The sequence below is a fragment of the Budorcas taxicolor genome, chromosome 1 (assembly GCF_023091745.1).
Source record: "Budorcas taxicolor isolate Tak-1 chromosome 1, Takin1.1, whole genome shotgun sequence".
Lineage (NCBI taxonomy): Eukaryota > Metazoa > Chordata > Mammalia > Artiodactyla > Bovidae > Budorcas > Budorcas taxicolor.
Genome location: NC_068910.1, coordinates 43,800,477 through 43,817,267, shown reverse-complemented (window position 1 = coordinate 43,817,267; position 16,791 = coordinate 43,800,477). Strand labels below are relative to the sequence as shown.

At 42.2% G+C, this 16,791-nt stretch overlaps 1 protein-coding gene across 1 annotated transcript; it reads left to right on the top strand.

Annotated features, from left to right (window-relative positions):
* Window positions 1-483: 483 nt before the first annotated feature.
* Window positions 484-15,743, top strand: EMC3 (ER membrane protein complex subunit 3). The gene is made up of 8 exons (XM_052639524.1): window positions 484-811; window positions 5,239-5,296; window positions 5,633-5,726; window positions 7,117-7,221; window positions 7,940-8,021; window positions 10,018-10,097; window positions 10,867-10,949; window positions 14,552-15,743. Exons 1-8 carry the CDS (start codon window positions 657-659, stop codon window positions 14,678-14,680), a joined length of 786 nt encoding a protein of 261 aa, XP_052495484.1. The 5' UTR covers window positions 484-656; the 3' UTR covers window positions 14,681-15,743.
* Window positions 15,744-16,791: the final 1,048 nt, after the last annotated feature.

Below are 16,791 nucleotides of genomic sequence, written 5' to 3'. Positions count from 1 at the left end.
ACTCCCCACCCCCCCACCCCCCCCCCCCGCCCCAGAAGGAAAAACTAAGGCCTCTGGACTTCAGGGAACATGCCCTTAACACATGCTAACCCGTCCACCAGCCTCAAACCCGGGGAAACCCGGAGGGCTGCCTGGACTAGGCCCTCCGGGGAGGGGCGGGGGGCGAGGATGGGAGTCAAGTCTCTCCTCACTTCGTCTTTTTAACGACGCAGGAAGGTACCTGTAGGTATTATCCTGCGACTAGACAGTTAAAGAAGCTGAGGTTGAGGGCACGGAGGCTCAGAGGGAAAGGCCAGGCTCTGGTGGGACCGAGAAACCAGGCCGTAAGGTCGCGAAGTCTCGAGAGACGACGACCTCTGCCCTACTCACCGGCGGAGTAGGCGTCGCCGGCCCTCCTCTTCGAGTTTCCCGCCCGGTACGACGCCAGGCTGCCGCCACTGTAGCGCGCCCTCGCCGTGACGTGAAACGTCCGCGCCGGAAGTGGGCGGCCCGGCGGCCCGGCTTGGGGCAGGACTCAAGGGACGACGCCGCCGTAGGGCCCGGGGCTCACCTGGCTGAGGGCGGTGAGAAGGCCCAGAGGCGGCCTCAGCTAGGACCCGGTGTCCCGACGAAAAGAAACCCGGTTACACTCGGCCGGGAGCCCGCTCTCTGTGAAGATGGCGGGGCCGGAGCTGTTGCTTGACTCCAACATCCGCCTCTGGGTGGTCCTGCCCATCGTTATCATCACCTTCTTCGTGGGCATGATCCGCCACTACGTGTCCATCCTGCTGCAGAGCGACAAGAAGCTCACCCAGGAACAAGTCTCCGACAGGTCAGCGCCCTCCCCTCTCCGGCAATCTCACTCTCTCGTGACCTTGGGCAAGAAAGTCAGTTTGCCCGGCTACATCAGGCCCCCACTAGCTGAGTTTCCTTGGCTGAGTTACCCCTGTGTTTCACTTGTTCATCTGCGAAATGGGGATGATAACAGGACATGCCTCATAGAATAGGAGTGGAGACTAAATTTTAGATGATGTCTGTAAAACATTCCTCTAGATACAATATAAGTTTCCTTGAGCCTGAATGATCACAAATGGGACATTTGGTTTCATAAATTAAGGTTTTGCTGCCTCAGACAGAGGTTACTAAAATTTTTCTAAAATGTGTTAAACCAAAATTGAGAAATATATAAATGAAAAAACATTAGACCATATTTGGGAATAGAATGAATGTAAAAAGTGACTCTCAAGCTTGTAGAATATAGTGACTTTTCGGAAAGGAAAAACAAATAGATGTTTAAGAATGTGAAACTCCAGTTTGAAAAATACTGACTTTGAAAACTCAAGTTTTATTTTAGGAAAATGTTTTTCACTTGCAAATTACAACTGCAGAAGATAAGCTTTACCTTTATCACCAGTTGCGTTGTGCTTCGTCGAGCAGGGACTTAGTTTTAGATACTAATAGAAAAAAATACAAAATTCAAAAATTCTTGTAGAATTTGCAGACTTTAAGAGAAACTGAGTATTTAAAATATATAGGATAATTTAAGTTGGCCTTTTTTCAGGGTTTAAATGCCTCACATGATTCTCAACTTCACTTCTGCAAAATTGCTCAGCAGAATAGAGAACTATCTGAATTTCTGTTCAGCCTGTGGAAGTCCTGAATTCTCTATAGTAAACAAAGTTTTTTTGACGACTTACCATGTGCTGTGCACTGTGCTGTATGCTAGGAGGTACAAAATATGACAAGACCCTACTCTCAGGGAGTTTTAGTCCAAGTGATAAAACATGCAAAGGGAAAATAGGAAATACTATTATTTTAGTGCTCAGAGTACGCTAAGTATAGTGGTAATCACCTTAAGTGACATATGTGAAGAATTGAGCTTAAAATCCTTTAATATTTGCTTTTTGCTCTTTAAAAAACTGTGGTTAAATACATATAAAATTTTCCACTTTCTTTTTTTCTCTTTTTAAAATTTAATTTTATTTATTTTGGCTGTGCTGGGTCTTCATTATTGCACGGGCTTTTCTCTAGTTGCAGCGAACAGCTACTTTCTACTTGCGGTCCGCAGGCCTCTCACTGTGGTAGCCTCTCTTGTTGCGGAAGACAGGCTCTACGTGGGCCAGTAGTTGTGGCACACAGGTTTAGTTGCTCTGCAGCGTGTGGGATCTTTGCCAACCAGACTGAACCCATGTCTCCTGCATTGGCAGGCAGGTTCTTTACCACTGAGACACCAGGGAAGCCCCACTTTGACTGTTTTATTTAAGCGTGCAATTCAGTGCCATTAAGCACATTCACCTTGTGCAACTGCCACCACTGTACGCTTCCACAATATTTTCCTGAGCCCTAGCAGAAACTCTGAGCCTATTAAATAATAATTCATTTCCTTCTCTCCCAACTCCTGAGACCCACCATTCTACTTTATCTCTAGGTACTTCATTAAGTGGAATCATACAGTATTTGTCCTTTGGGGTCTGCCTCATTTTATTTTGTATAATGTATTCATGGTTTGTCCACGTCGTTGCAGGTGAATGGATTTCCTTCTTTTTCGTGGCTGAATTAATATTCCGGTGTGTGTGTCTACCCATATATCATGTTGTCTTCATCCTTTCAGGATTTTTTAAAATCACTGTTTATTTGGGGTTGTGCTGGGTGTTCTTTGCTGTGTGCAGACTCTCGCTGTGTGCAGAGAGTGAGGGCTGCTGTTCAGTTGTGATGCATGGGCTCCTCCTTGCTGTGGCTGCTCTTGTTGCAGGGCACCGGCTCTAGAGCACTCGGGCTTCGGGAGTTGCAGCACTTGGGCTGTAGAGCTCATGGGTTTCAGCAGCTGTGCTGCACAGGCTTAGTTCCCCGTGGCATGTGGAATCTTCCTGGACCAGGGATCGAACCCATGTCCCCTGCACTGGCAGACAGATTCTTAACTGCTGGACCACTGGGGAAGTTCTCGGGTTGTTTCTATATCTGCCTATTGTGACTAATACTGTAATGAACACAGGGTTGCATATATATATATATACACACACACATATATATATGTATATATAGTGTGATTCTATTTTTATTTTTTTGAAGAACCTCCATATTGTTTTTCATAAAGGTTGTACCAATTTACTGACCCACCAACAGGGGTTTCCTTTCCTTCCTCCTTTTGCTTTTAAGATAAAAGATTACAATACAGTGGAACCCTTAAAAAGAAAGGAATCATGTCACATGCTTACAACACAGATGAACCTTAAGAATATGAGGCTAAACTAAAGAGACCAGAAACAGAAAGGCAATATCTGTATGATTCCACTTATATGAAGTATCTAAAATAGTCAAATTCACAGGAACACAAAGTAGAATGGCGGTTACTAGGGGCTGGGAGATGGGGAATGGGGATGTTATTGTGCAATGAGAACAGAGTTTCAGGTTTGCAGGATGAAAAAGTTCCGGAGATCTGTTTCACAACAGTGTGAATATGCTCAATGCTACTGAACTGTGTGCTTAAATGTGGTTAAGATGGTAAATTTTATGTTAATGTTTTTCACCACAATTTTTTAAAAATAGCGCAGAGCCTCTCTTTCATAGTCTAGCTCTCGCCAAGCTCTCAAGCCTTGTCTCACCATGTTTCTATAGTCCTCTTTCTTCCAGCCACATGGCGTTTCCCCTGGTCCTCAGAGATAGCAGTGCTTACTGCTGCCTCAGGGCTTTTGCCCACGCTCCAGCTCTTCGCCAAGGTTTTCTCTACCTGTCCTTAAGATTTCAGCTTAATCATACCCCCTCAGGAAAGCTTTCTCCAAGACCTTGACTTCTTAGACTCAGTCACATCCCCCTGTTAACACACTCAGATTATCTGTCTCTCTTTCCTGGTATATAACAGATGGATTTGACATTTATTCCTGTGGTTATTTGATTACTGTTTTTCTCCCCTACTAGACTTTAACCTTCTTGGGATACTTGCCTTTTTTTTTTGGCCACAGCAGGCAGGATCCCTGAGGAGGGATCCAGCCCATGCCTCCTGCAGTAGGAGAGCAGATTCTTAACCACCAGACCCTCAGGGAAGTCCAAGATTCTTGCTTTTGGATCACTGTTGTTCATGTCACCTAACATGGCACCCAGAAGCTCGAGAAGTATTTGTTCAATGAGAATAAGCCTGTTATTGTGTACAGTATGAATGGAGGCGTAGGAAATTTAAGAGACTCACCCAGGATCACATAGTGAACAAGTGGCAGAGCCAATATTTGAACCCATCTGTCCAACTCCAGAGCTTAAAGTTTTACTCATTATTCTAGGCCCAGTGCTGCTTAAAACTGTCCGAGGTAAAGGACCAGTTTGGGTTTTTGAATGTTCAGTCTGTCACAGACTGGTGCTTTGGTAAAAATTTTTTGATCACATATTTGGATGTTTGGACAATGTCAGATTACTATAAAAGTTTCTAAGCCTTTAGTCTCAGTGTCTGTTCTCACCTCACCACAGACCAGCATTGCGACACAGGCCACATTATGAATACCTTTAGTCTAGCGCCCAGGGAGTGGAACATATCACCTCTCAACTCTTCAGGCTTGTGTCTACAGCATTTTGTTTTGTTTCAGTTTTCAAGAAGGATTTCCATTAAGGAGGTTTTTTTCTCCCCTCATGAAAAGAACTTTTGAAAACCTAGAAAAATTAGCATTTTCATCTCTTCTGTCTGACGTTGGTTCTAACACCGCCCACTTGGTACACTTTGTTATCTGTAAGGATCAACTATGTTCAAATATCACAGATAACTTCATTTGTTAATTCAGTAAGTATCTACTGAGAGCTTACCAACATCTGCACCCTGAGTAGAATTTGTATTTGTTGTCTGTCAGGTAACAACCCTGTCAAGCCCTGTAATCATTTCTCTGGTTTTGCTTTGTTTTTAAACTTCCTTCTTTTATCCTCACCCTTCCTCCCTTCTGCCCCCAGGTCTTTTGAGTAGCATCCAACTGCTACTGTTTTTACTCAGAGAAAAGTTCCTCCTTAGCTCATTATAAAGTAACAAAAAGCGTAATGTCCCAAATGTGCCTTCCTCAGAAATCTTTGTTCAGAAAGAGTCACTTGTGGAAAGCTGAGTATTGGGTTAAGTATGTCCTGTTGGTTTTAAGGACACTTGTATTTTGAAAAGTTTCCGCACAGAGCTATTGCCAAATAGGCCCTCTCTTGTGTTGAAATAGGTTTTCTACTTTATTCTCTCATTTTCTTCTAGAGTTTCACTTTTAAAAATCTCATTGTCTTGGTTTGTTTTTTTTTTCCCTTCAGTCAAGTCCTAATTCGAAGCAGAGTCCTCAGGGAAAATGGAAAATACATTCCCAAACAGGTACTCATTTATCTTTTATTACAAGCTCCACGATTCACTGTGAGGACAGTAGATAGCTGAATGTTTTACAAGGGGACTCTTCGGGGAGACCTGAAGGCAGGCAAGTCAGTAATTAAGCTGTGGCCTAGCGGTGTTTGCTGTCATCATGACCTTGCTCTTCTTGGGAAATTGTTTTCAAATGTGGCTCAGCTAAAGTGTCAGGTCGGCTGCCAAGTAGGCTGCCAGCTCTGAGTGTGATAGCATATTCCAAGGGCCTTCTGACTAAACCTCAGGGGAATAATTTAACAGTGTTCTATGTCACAGTTTTAAGACTTAAAAAGTTCTTTTTTCTACTAGTCTTTCCTGACACGAAAGTATTACTTCAACAACCCAGAGGATGGATTTTTCAAAAAAACTAAAAGGAAGGTTGTGCCGCCTTCTCCTATGACTGGTATGTTTGTTCCCCTCTCTTATCTTTAAGGAAGATTTTTAACATGATGGTGGGATGAGCAGGGAGGACGTCCTTTTATTTGAAATTTAAATAGTAAAAGACAGTAATCTGAGGGAATTCAGGGATCATCGGATACAGGGATCTACAAAGGGGGGATTCTCTTTTTCAAATAAATTTTATACCTTGGGAACTCCAGGGTATAAAGTGGAATTAAAAGCAAGACCTCTTGGCTAAGGGGTCGGGGAATAGGGCCATTATCCCCAGGTGTCTCCCCTTTGCTGTTCCTCGGGACCCAGGGCTCTGAGGGACACAGCTGGAAGGCATTCCAGTCCCAGGTCCCACCCAGAGCAGTCCTGTTGCTGGCAGATGACCCCCAGATTCTGCCTAAATGCTTCCCTCGGTGATTCATTTCTTTGTCAGACATGACTGCTTGCTTGCCCTCTACAGTTTTTCCTCTAACAGAGTTCTTGCTTCCTCTGATCCCAGTCATGTGAAAACACAGCATCTTTAAAGTAAAACAAAAGTAATATATTATTTGGTTTTACTTATTCATTTATTTCAGTACCTATTACTTTAGGTTAGATAACCAGTATCATAATTCCGGACAGAAGGTACTGGAATTGATTTCAATAATAAGTCTTTTAGCAAACCTACAAGAAACAAAAGACCAATAAGTATATGGAAAGATACTTGACATCACAAAATCAGTGGAATGCAAATTAAAACACGGTGTCCTTTTTAACCCATTAAATTAGACAAGATTGAAAAGCTTGACCAAAGCTGCTACTGTCAAGGTCATGGAAAGTGAAGTCCTCTTACTGTTGTTGAAAGTCAGTTTTAAATGGTCAAATCCCTTGGCCCAGAAATTCTAAGGGTTTCTCTCACAGAAACACACAAATTTGCAGATTTGTGTACAAGGAAGTTGTTCGCAACTTTTTTTTTTTTTTTGCCAATAATCAATAGATCTAGCCAGAAGTGATGAGTGTGACCACAGTGGATGCCTATGCAGACATTAAAAATAATGAGCCATAGACACCAATATGGAAATATAATATATCACAATATGTTAATTTTTTAAATTAGAAAGCAGAATAGTAAGCATAGTATCCCTTCATGTATATATATACAGAAAGAAACCATTGTGTGTATATACATGTATAGGTATATATGTATGTTTATAGTGACATATAAAGATAGAAGAATAGACAGCAGTTAAAAGTGTTTAGACAGTAGGCAGAGGAACTGTCCACATCCTGTGTTTCTATGTTGTGTGAATTTTTTACAGTGAACTTGTATTAATTTTATCAAGTAAATTAAAGAGTTACAGAAAGCAAGGAATAAATCCTTGCCTTATGGTAACAGCTCTTGGTTGCTTGTTTTTCTGTCTTAGATCCCACCATGCTCACAGACATGATGAAAGGCAACGTCACCAATGTCCTGCCTATGATTCTTATTGGTGGATGGATCAACATGACGTTTTCAGGCTTTGTCACAAGTAAGTTACAGACTCAGAAGACTTCAGGTTTACTTCATCTTCGACCCTTTCCCATGACCCTACTCAGAAATCCAGGTGCTGCTGACAGAGTACTGTCCCAGGTCCTGTGTTCTCAAGTGGAAACTGGTAACAGCTCTTGAACAAAAAAACCGATCATGCTCTAGTTCCACGGCTCTTACCAAAGCGTCCATGCAGTCATGACAGGGGTGTTCTTTTACTAAGGGACTCGAGCGAGTGGCTTACTAATTTGTATCCAAATCTAGTTCTGTGTCCTAGTGAGTAGGAGGATGGGAAGCCTTTTTCTGTCTTGACTTCATTTTTGAGGTGTTGGGGTCAGTTGTTTGTCAATTTGTTTGTGACCTGCTTTCGTTTAAATGAACTTGGTGTCTCAGTAATGTAGTTCTTTGTGCGTATATATTCCACTTTGGGTTTAACAGACTAGTGCTGATTTCTTTTCCAGATTTTGGGGCACAGCTCAGTTTGAGCCCCTAGTTCTTAATCACTAGAGAATCTGGTGGTGTTCAAAGAACCAGAATACAGTGACTTTTGAGTGTTAATTCTTCAGAAAGTGGCATAAGCCTCTTTGTGGAAATAAGTTTCTAAACACTATATGGTACAGAGTTCCCATCTCCTCAGGGAAATATGTGCATCACACTTATTACACTGTTTTACAGAGGAAGCTGGGCATGGTTCTGAACTTTTTCTTTCTTTTCTGCAGCCAAGGTCCCATTTCCACTGACCCTCCGTTTTAAGCCTATGCTACAGCAAGGAATTGAACTACTTACATTAGATGCCTCCTGGTAAGGACTTTCTTCTATTGAGTAAAAACACCAACCAAAATCTAAAACAGGGATCTCTTAAACAACAGGATTTCCAATTTGCCTGCTTTACTGGAATAGGTTTTTGGAGTTTTTCCCATTGAAACTCCACTCAGAATGCCACAGATTATGGTAACTTTTACATGAGTTTTCTTGCAAAAGGAGAGAATGTATCAAGCTCTTTCCCCTAGCTTCTTGGGTCTCAGGAGCTCAAAAAAGTAGATGTGTCCACCCCAAAAAAGTTAAAGACAAGAACTCTGACCAAAGCAGACTTTTTAACAAGAAATGCCCTGGAGCTTATGGAAGTGGATGTTGGTATTATTTGTTTCAAAATACATTACTTCCAAAAACAACATCAATTCTTTTCACTGGTACCAGTCACTGTGCTAGCTACATTCCATATATTACTTTATTCTCGTAGCAACCCTATGAAGTGGAGCCATTGAGATTTGACCCCAAGTCTGTCCAAATCCAGCACGTCTGTCTTATTTACTGTTCTGTTTTTTATATCAGAGTAATAAAACCCCAAGTATGAAGAGCTCTTAGAACAGTGCTGCAGCCTCGGGAACACAGTAGTGCTTCTTCATGTGGTCTATCCAAGGTTATTTTGTCTGGCTTCCCAGAGACTAGCATCTAAGGAAACCAGACAGGGACTTCCTTAGTGGTCCAGTGGTTAAGAGTCCACCTTCCAATGCAGGGGTCACGGGTTCAGTCCCTTGTCAGGGAACTAGGTTCCCACGTGCGGCAGGGCAACGAGGCCAGCACACCATAACTCAAGAAGCCTGCACACCACAACAAAGACCCAGCAGAGCCAAAATAAAATTGAGTAGGCTAGAATAAAATAAAATAGCCAGACAGTAGGAGGAGGAGAATGGGCAATGGGGGTCACCACTGCTGATCATGACTGACTCCCCAGTTGGAGCAGCCTGTGGTTGTTTGGGAGGGACATGATAGACCCGGCGCTGGGAGAGTCTTGGCCGTGCACACTTCCCCCAGAGGAGGAAACCTAAACTTACTACAAGTAGCACGACTGTTCAGCTTTGACCTTCCAGTCTCCTGTGGGCTAAACACAAACTTCATGGGGTGGAGAAAAGCTGTTTTATCTTTTCTCAGCACCTGGACAAGTATGTTTCTGACATGCTTGTGTGGACAAAGGAGCCTGGAACCACATATGAACTAGCTTACCAATCTGAAGGATTATGTACAGATAAGTGTGACCCAAGTATTGGAATAAAGTGTGGGTCCTTTCCCTCTGTATCATTTCTGACACGCGTTTTAGTTTTTTATTATATGCAAGCATATTAACTTCACTGGGGCAAGGTGGGAAACCTAACTTAAGGAGAACTTTAGGATATAGTTCAAAACTTGAAATGGCTTTTCCAATCACTACAGTCTTCAATATGAAGCCTGCTGACACTTGTGGTTTGTTTAGAGAATGGGATTCAGGACAGGTGGCCTCTTTCTCTTTCAATTTGTATCTTACATACTTCAGTATTATTTGCATGTATTATACACATCAATAACAAGTGTGTGTTGTTGTCATGATTACAAATAATAAATGGTTTGAAAACCCACTATGTAAGCAGGATAATTAAACAACACTTGTATTCCCTGGTAAAATGAAGCCCGCCAGGTGTGAGTTCAGTTCCTGCTACTGAATGCCAAAGAAGGAGCCGTTAACCTCCATATATTACCTCATTTTACCCTCATGGCAACATCTCTGAAGTGAGTGGAAGGATCGACGTTTGACCCAAGTCTGTCCACAAGGCTCAGCTGTTCGCCTGCAGAGAGCTATAACTATTAATATTTGTAACATGGCCTTCACAACGTGTGTTTCTTCTTTGGCTGTGCTCTGGATGACTGTTGGCTGACCCCAGGAGATTCCTTTTACATACTCTGAACAACTTTGGGTGGGAGAAATGTATGAACTAGTTTATTCTGAAATAACTACCTGCATTGTTTCACTTTTGCTTCCTAGGGTGAGTTCTGCATCCTGGTATTTCCTCAACGTCTTTGGGCTTCGGAGCATCTACTCTTTGATTTTGGGCCAAGATAATGGTAAGAGGCAATTACTTCAATAGCTGAGACGTTCGTACCAGGGCCAGAGTGATTATGCAGGCTGTGCTGTATTGAACAGAGTGAAATATAGTGCTTCGTTGCCTAAACTTATTCCTAAGTATCTGAGGTACTCTGAAAGAGTCTTAAACATCCCAAGGTCAGACTGAAGATCTGAATTCTCCTCATTAATCACGGGGACAGTATTTAGTTATGCAGAGTCTGATACCCTCGTATGAGGGATCCAGCACCAGCAATGTAAGCCTGAAGCTGAGAGAAGGCTGGCTTGATCAGTTCGCCCATTGACTAGAGACCAGTACCAGTCCTGGCTCTCTTACTTAAATAGCTGGGAGCCTGGGCAAGTTACTGAACCACAGCAGCCCTCTGTTTGCCTGCCTGTAAAATGGGGACCTTGATAACTGACTTCGGGGGTTGTTGCGAGGAGTAGATAAGGTAGATGCATGGAGCACTTGGTGAAGTGCCTGGCATGTTGGTGTTGCTCAGTGACTCATAGCTATTGCTCCTGTTATCTAAATTTGAAATGAAGTTTAGAGCTTTTAGTTAATCTTTCTCCTGCTGTTATCACATCCATTTTTTGCAAGAGGTAAAGGGACTTTCACAAAGTGTGTGACAAGGCCAGTCAGTGAACTGTCCCATGGTCCTCTAACCCACTGCCAAGCATCTGTAAGTGCTGTGTGAGAACCATTCTTCCCTGGGGGTCCTGGGTGCCTGCTGTGCCCTGGCACTCACTGGGGTGTGTCTTACTCTGCAGCTGCTGACCAGTCACGGATGATGCAGGAGCAGATGACTGGCGCAGCCATGGCCATGCCCGCAGACACCAACAAAGCTTTTAAGGTACACTCACTTCTCTTCCCAGCTTCACTGAAGCTCAGAGGTGTTACCAGAGTTACTTTTAAAGATGAATTCCCTTAAGTGAGTGTGGTATATCTATGGTTCCATCATTTTAAGTTTAGCGAAAATGTATTTTCATTTGCATGTCTCTTATTCCAGAGACAGAATCATCTGATAAGTAAGTTAGAGATTCTTGGTACTTTTGGTGGTTTTTAAATGCTCACTCATTTAATCCATAGTGTAAATGAAGTTATAAAAACAGCCCAATCAGAGATGCCAGGTAGACATTTGGAATATTTTGAATTTTCTTGGACCCTGATATAAATTTCATTCAGTAAAATCTAAATTGAGATACCTTGGGAGTCTAGTGGTTAGAACTCCACTCTTTTAACTGCCGGGGACCCAGGTTCAATCCCTGGTGGAGGACCTAAGATCCCACAGGCCATGTGGTTTGCCCCCCCAAAAAATCTAAATTATTTGAGCCTTTCACACAATGATTCTTGACTTTGTAAAATCCAATATAATTTTACACAGCGAAATCTCACTAATTTTTCATGATGAAAACTAGAAATAGAGAGGAATTTGCTCATCTTGATGAAAGATACCTATGAAAGACCCACAGTTAGCATACTTATACTGGAAGCTTTGCCCCTAAGGGTAGGACAAGACAAAAGATGTCCACTATGACCACTTCTATTCAACATTATTCTAGGTGTTCTAGCCAGGGCAGTTAGGTGAGAAAAAGAAATAAAAAGCATCTAGATTAGAAAGGAAGAGGTAGGGACTTCCCTGGTGGTCCAGTGGTTAAGAATCTGCCTTCCAGTGCAGGGGACTTGGGTTCGATCCCTGGTTAGGGAACTAGGATCCCACAGGGCAGCTAAGCCCACATGCTGCAACTAGAGAGGCCCGTGGATCGCAGTGAAGACACAGTGCAGCCAAAATTAAAAAAAAAAAAAGTTTTAGAAGTAAAACTGTCTTTGTTTGCAAGTAATGTGGTCTTTTATATAGAATATCCTAAAAGGAATCCACAAAAAAGCTATTACATGTAATACATTCAGCAAGGTTTTCAGAAATCAGTCATAGCTCTACACACTGGTAATAAAGAATCTGAAAAATAGAAATTAAGAAAATCATTCCATTTATAATAGTATCAAAAAGGATAAGAATAAATTTAACAAAACAGCAAGATTTGTACCATGAAAACTGCGAAATATTGCTGAAACTAAAGAAGCCCTAAATAAATGCAAATATATCCATGTACATATTATTTTGACTTACTGTTATCAAGATGGCAGTACTCCTTGATCTGTTGATCTACAGACTCAAAATGCCACCAGCTTTTCTTGCGCAAATTGGCAGTCTGATCCAGAAGATAATACAGAAGTGAAAGGGCTTCAGAATAGGTGAAACAATGTTGAATAAGAACAGAGTTGGAAGGCTCAAGACTTCCTGATCTGAAAACCTACTTCTGAGCTATAGTAATCAAGACTGTGTGGGACTGCCGTATGGACAGACACGCAGATCAGTGGAACAGAACTGATACTTCATTCAGCGGGGCCTTCCCTGACGGTCCAGTGGTTAAGACTCTCTGTGCTTCCAGTGGAGGAGGCGCAGGTTTCATTCCTGACCAGGGAACTAAGATCCCATATGCTGTGCAGTGCAGCCAATAAATAAAAAAAGTTTTGTTTTGTTGTTAAAGAATTGAGAGTTCAGAAATAAACTCATATATGTAGATCAAATGATTTTTGAGAAAGGTGCCAAAAAAGTTCAGTGAGGGAAAGGATAGTTTTGCTGTTTATTGTGTACAGAGTTTCTGTTTCAGGGGATGAAAAATTTAGAAAAAGTTAGTGGTGATGGTTACACAACATTGTGAACCTAAAAACTGCCACCAAATTGTATACTTAACAGTGGTTACAAATGGCAGATTTTGTGTCATATGTATATTTACCACAATAAAAAACGTTTTGAATAAAAGTTTTTAAATGGGTCAAAGACCTAAATATGAGAGCTAAAACTAGAAAGCTCGTAAAAGAAAACATAGGTGTGAATGTTTGTGACCTTAGATTAGGCAGTGATTTCTTGGATATGATGTCAAAAGTATAAGCAACAAAAGGAAAAATAGATAAGTGGAACTTTGTCAAAATGAAAACTTCTGTGCTTCAAAAGACACTGTTAACAAAGTGAAACGCCAACCCATAGAATTGGAGAAAGCGTCTGAAAATCATATATCTGGTAAGGGTCCAGGATTCAGAATAAAGAACTCTTAGAACTCGACAATAAAAACATGATCCAGTAAAAAGTTGGCAAAGGATATGAATACTCACTTCTCCAAAGAAGATGCAGATATGCAGTAAGCTAAGCACGTGAAAAGATACCCAACATCAATAGTCATCGGGGGTTTTGCAAATCAAAACTTCAGTGAGATACCAATTCACACTCACTCATATGGTTATAATAAAAAAGATGGACAATAATGAGTGTTGACAAGGATGTAGAGACACTGGAACCCTCGTACATGCTGGTGATTGTCCAGCTGCTTTGGAACGCAGTTGTTAGCCTTTCCTCAAAAAATTAAACACACTTATCATATGACCCAGCAATTCTACTCTCAGTCAAACACCCAAGAGAACTGAAAACATATTTTCACACAAAAACTGAGTGCAAGAATGTTCAGAATACTACTGATAATAGTGAAAACTAGAAACAATCCAAATCTCCATCACCTGATGAACAGATAATGCAGTGTCTAGACAATGGCATGTATGCAGTGGAATATTAGCCATAAAAAAGAATGAAGTGCTGAATCATGCCACAACAGAGAGGAGCCTTAAAAACATGCTGAGAGAAGGGAACTATAACCAATACCCTGCAATAACTCTTAATGGAAAAGGATGAAAGAAAACTAAATGTATATGTATAACTGAGTCACTTTGCAGTGTGGCAGAAACCAAGACAACACTGTAGATCAAGTATACGTCAACAAAATAAAAGTTTTTTTTAATGTTAAGTGAAAGAAACCAGTGACAAAAGGCCACATACTGCATCCAGAAAAGATGACAAGATTCAGAAAATGAAGTAGTAGTTGCCAGGGCTTGGGGGAGGGATAATGGGAGTGTCTGCTGTTTGATACAGAGTGTGTTTGCCATGACAGAAGTGTTCTGGAGCTACATGGTAGTGATGGTTGCACATCCTTATGAATATACTAAAAGCCACTGAGTTGCACACATTGAAGGGATGGGTTGTGTAAATTATTATTTTTTAAAACCCATACCTGTGAGCTAACATTTATGTTGCACATTAAGTTTCATAGAGCATTTTTTTAAAGACCTACTAATTAAAGGCAAAAGTAGTCAACATTAATAGAATACTTAGGAAATGTAGTGAGTTGCCAGCTCCAGGGACCTGAACAGATTGTTTCTTTCTTAGCCTAGTCTCTTGTCTGTAACTTAGGGGCACGGGAGGGTGAGGGCACCACAGGAGCTGCCTCATAGGACTGAGTAAGGGTCACGTGTGCAGAGCTCGATCCCGCTCCAGGCCCGAGCACATCAGCACTGCTCCTATAACAGCCCTTCCCTCCCTGCCCCCATGTTTCTCTTCCTTTGCAGACAGAGTGGGAAGCTCTGGAACTGACAGATCACCAATGGGCACTGGATGACGTCGAAGAGGAGCTCATGGCCAAAGACCTCCATTTCGAAGGCATGTTCAAAAAGGAATTACAGACCTCTATTTTTTGAAGACTAAGCAGGGGCTAGCTGTGTCTGGAACTCGGAGTCGCGCTTAACCTTATAACTTTGATTTGAGCTGGAGCCTCTTGGAATGAAAAGGGGGTGCCTGAGCTGGCGGGGGTGCAGCAAGGATTGTTCTTATCTGAGGCAGGCTCCCCTTCATGTGTGAACCCAGAGGAAACATGAGGAGTGTATGCTGGGTGACTTGCCCAGAAACAGCTATTTTTTAAATATTTTAAATGTTCCTTCTGGTGACTCTAGTAATAAAAGTAAGAGAAAGGGGGGACACTCAAGCTAGTGATAATATTAAAAAACAGCAAAAATTCAGTCTATGGAAAAAGCATTGTTAATTAAACCTAATTATTACATGCAGTCATTCTGACATTTAAACCTCAGTAAACTGTTTTCTTGGAATCCATCCACCCGGCATTTCACCTTTGATTTTTTGTTAGTAAGCTTCCCTTTCACAAATAATACATTTTCATTGTTGAAAATTTAGGACCAATGGATAGACAAAATGGAACTGTGTTGTTCATTTTGTGCCTGCAAATAATATGAAAAGCAAATGTGTCAAAACCTTACTCAAGCTCTTTTTCAGAGTAAATACCCAGGGTCAGGACAGACTTAGCAAACCTTCTCTCTGTTTTAATACTATCAAGTAAAAATTGGTGACCCTGAGACACTGCCAGATTCTCAAATGCCTTTGGGATCCTCGCAGACTTCAGCAGTTAAATAGTGTGAGCTCTTCATCTGGCATTCATACTATATTAAACCCATTGTCAAATCAGGAGAGCTGTTCTATCCATGGCTACTCCACTGAACGAAAGACCCCGTGTCCAAGTTATTCTGGATGAGAGAGAGCTTACATATGGCTGTAAGGAGGGAGAGAGGGCGATTGCTGGGCGACACAGGGTAAGGGTTGCCCAGGAAGAATTCTGTCTGGATTAACTGTCCCGGGAAGGTGGCAGAGGGCCTTTTCGGTACCAAGAGGTGAATGTAATCTACACGTTGAATGTTGTAATCAAGAACAAACAGCTCGACTCTACAAATTAAATCATTCTGTTTTCTTGTCTTTGCCTGTAAAAATACTACCTCTGTGGGTCACTCACAGCCTTCTGCCAACAGTTATGAATGTGTATTGTGGACCAGTGCTGGAGAGTCTAAAATGGAAAAGATGGGATTCTTGTCCTCAGGAACTCATAAGAGAGACACATGAGAAATTGTTCCTAATCATTCGTTGGGTCACAGTACCTCTTTGAGAATCTAATGGATGCTCTGACCCTGCCCTCCAGAGTAACAGACATGGGCACAGACCTCTGGGGTAAGTTGGGTGGGTAAAATGTGTGAGACTGTTCTCACCCATCATGGTGGTAAATGTGTATGTCCTTGGCACCAGCAAGTCAAAGGGAAAAGCCAAGTTTGTCTTGGCAAGGTCTTTTCAGAACCAGCACACAAGTTCAGGGAGCACTGCTTATTATGTCTGCTTCTTGGAGTTTGATTTGGATCAGCCTTCTAGGTGAGCTTTACCATCAACCTGGACTTAGCACCCAAAACCATTTAGGGCAACCTGAAATGTCTACTTACTGATAATGGTGGTATGAAAGGCACCTTGCATGGAAGACTAAAGATGGACAGTCAGTGGCAAAACACAGCTCGGAAAAATGATGGTGACTTGGATTGGAGGACAGCAGGTAACCTGTGCTCAGAGGCAGAAGCCAGTGCGGTTCCCCTGTGGGGTCTGAGGCGCCTGATGGGCATGGCTATATGTGGGAGACATGGGGGTTACTGTGTGAGGAATCTTGCAGTGGCAACTGACAGAACTCAATCTGGGTTAAGCAGTTTTCTTTTTTTTCTTAATGAATGTAAATTGGTTCAAAAACTAAAATGCCCAGAGGTCAGTTACTTCAGTGTAGCTGGAGCCGGGGCCTCAAATGATACCATCCAGACTTGGTTGCTTTCTCAAGTCTGCTTTTTTCTGTTCTCAGGCATTCTGTCTTCTCATGGAGACACCAGGTTTGTAACCGCAGTGAAAAGCACCCCTGGGAATTCCCTGGCGGTCCAGTGGCTAAGACTCTCTGCTCCCAATGCAGGGGGGCCCAGTTTCAATCCCTGGTCAGGGA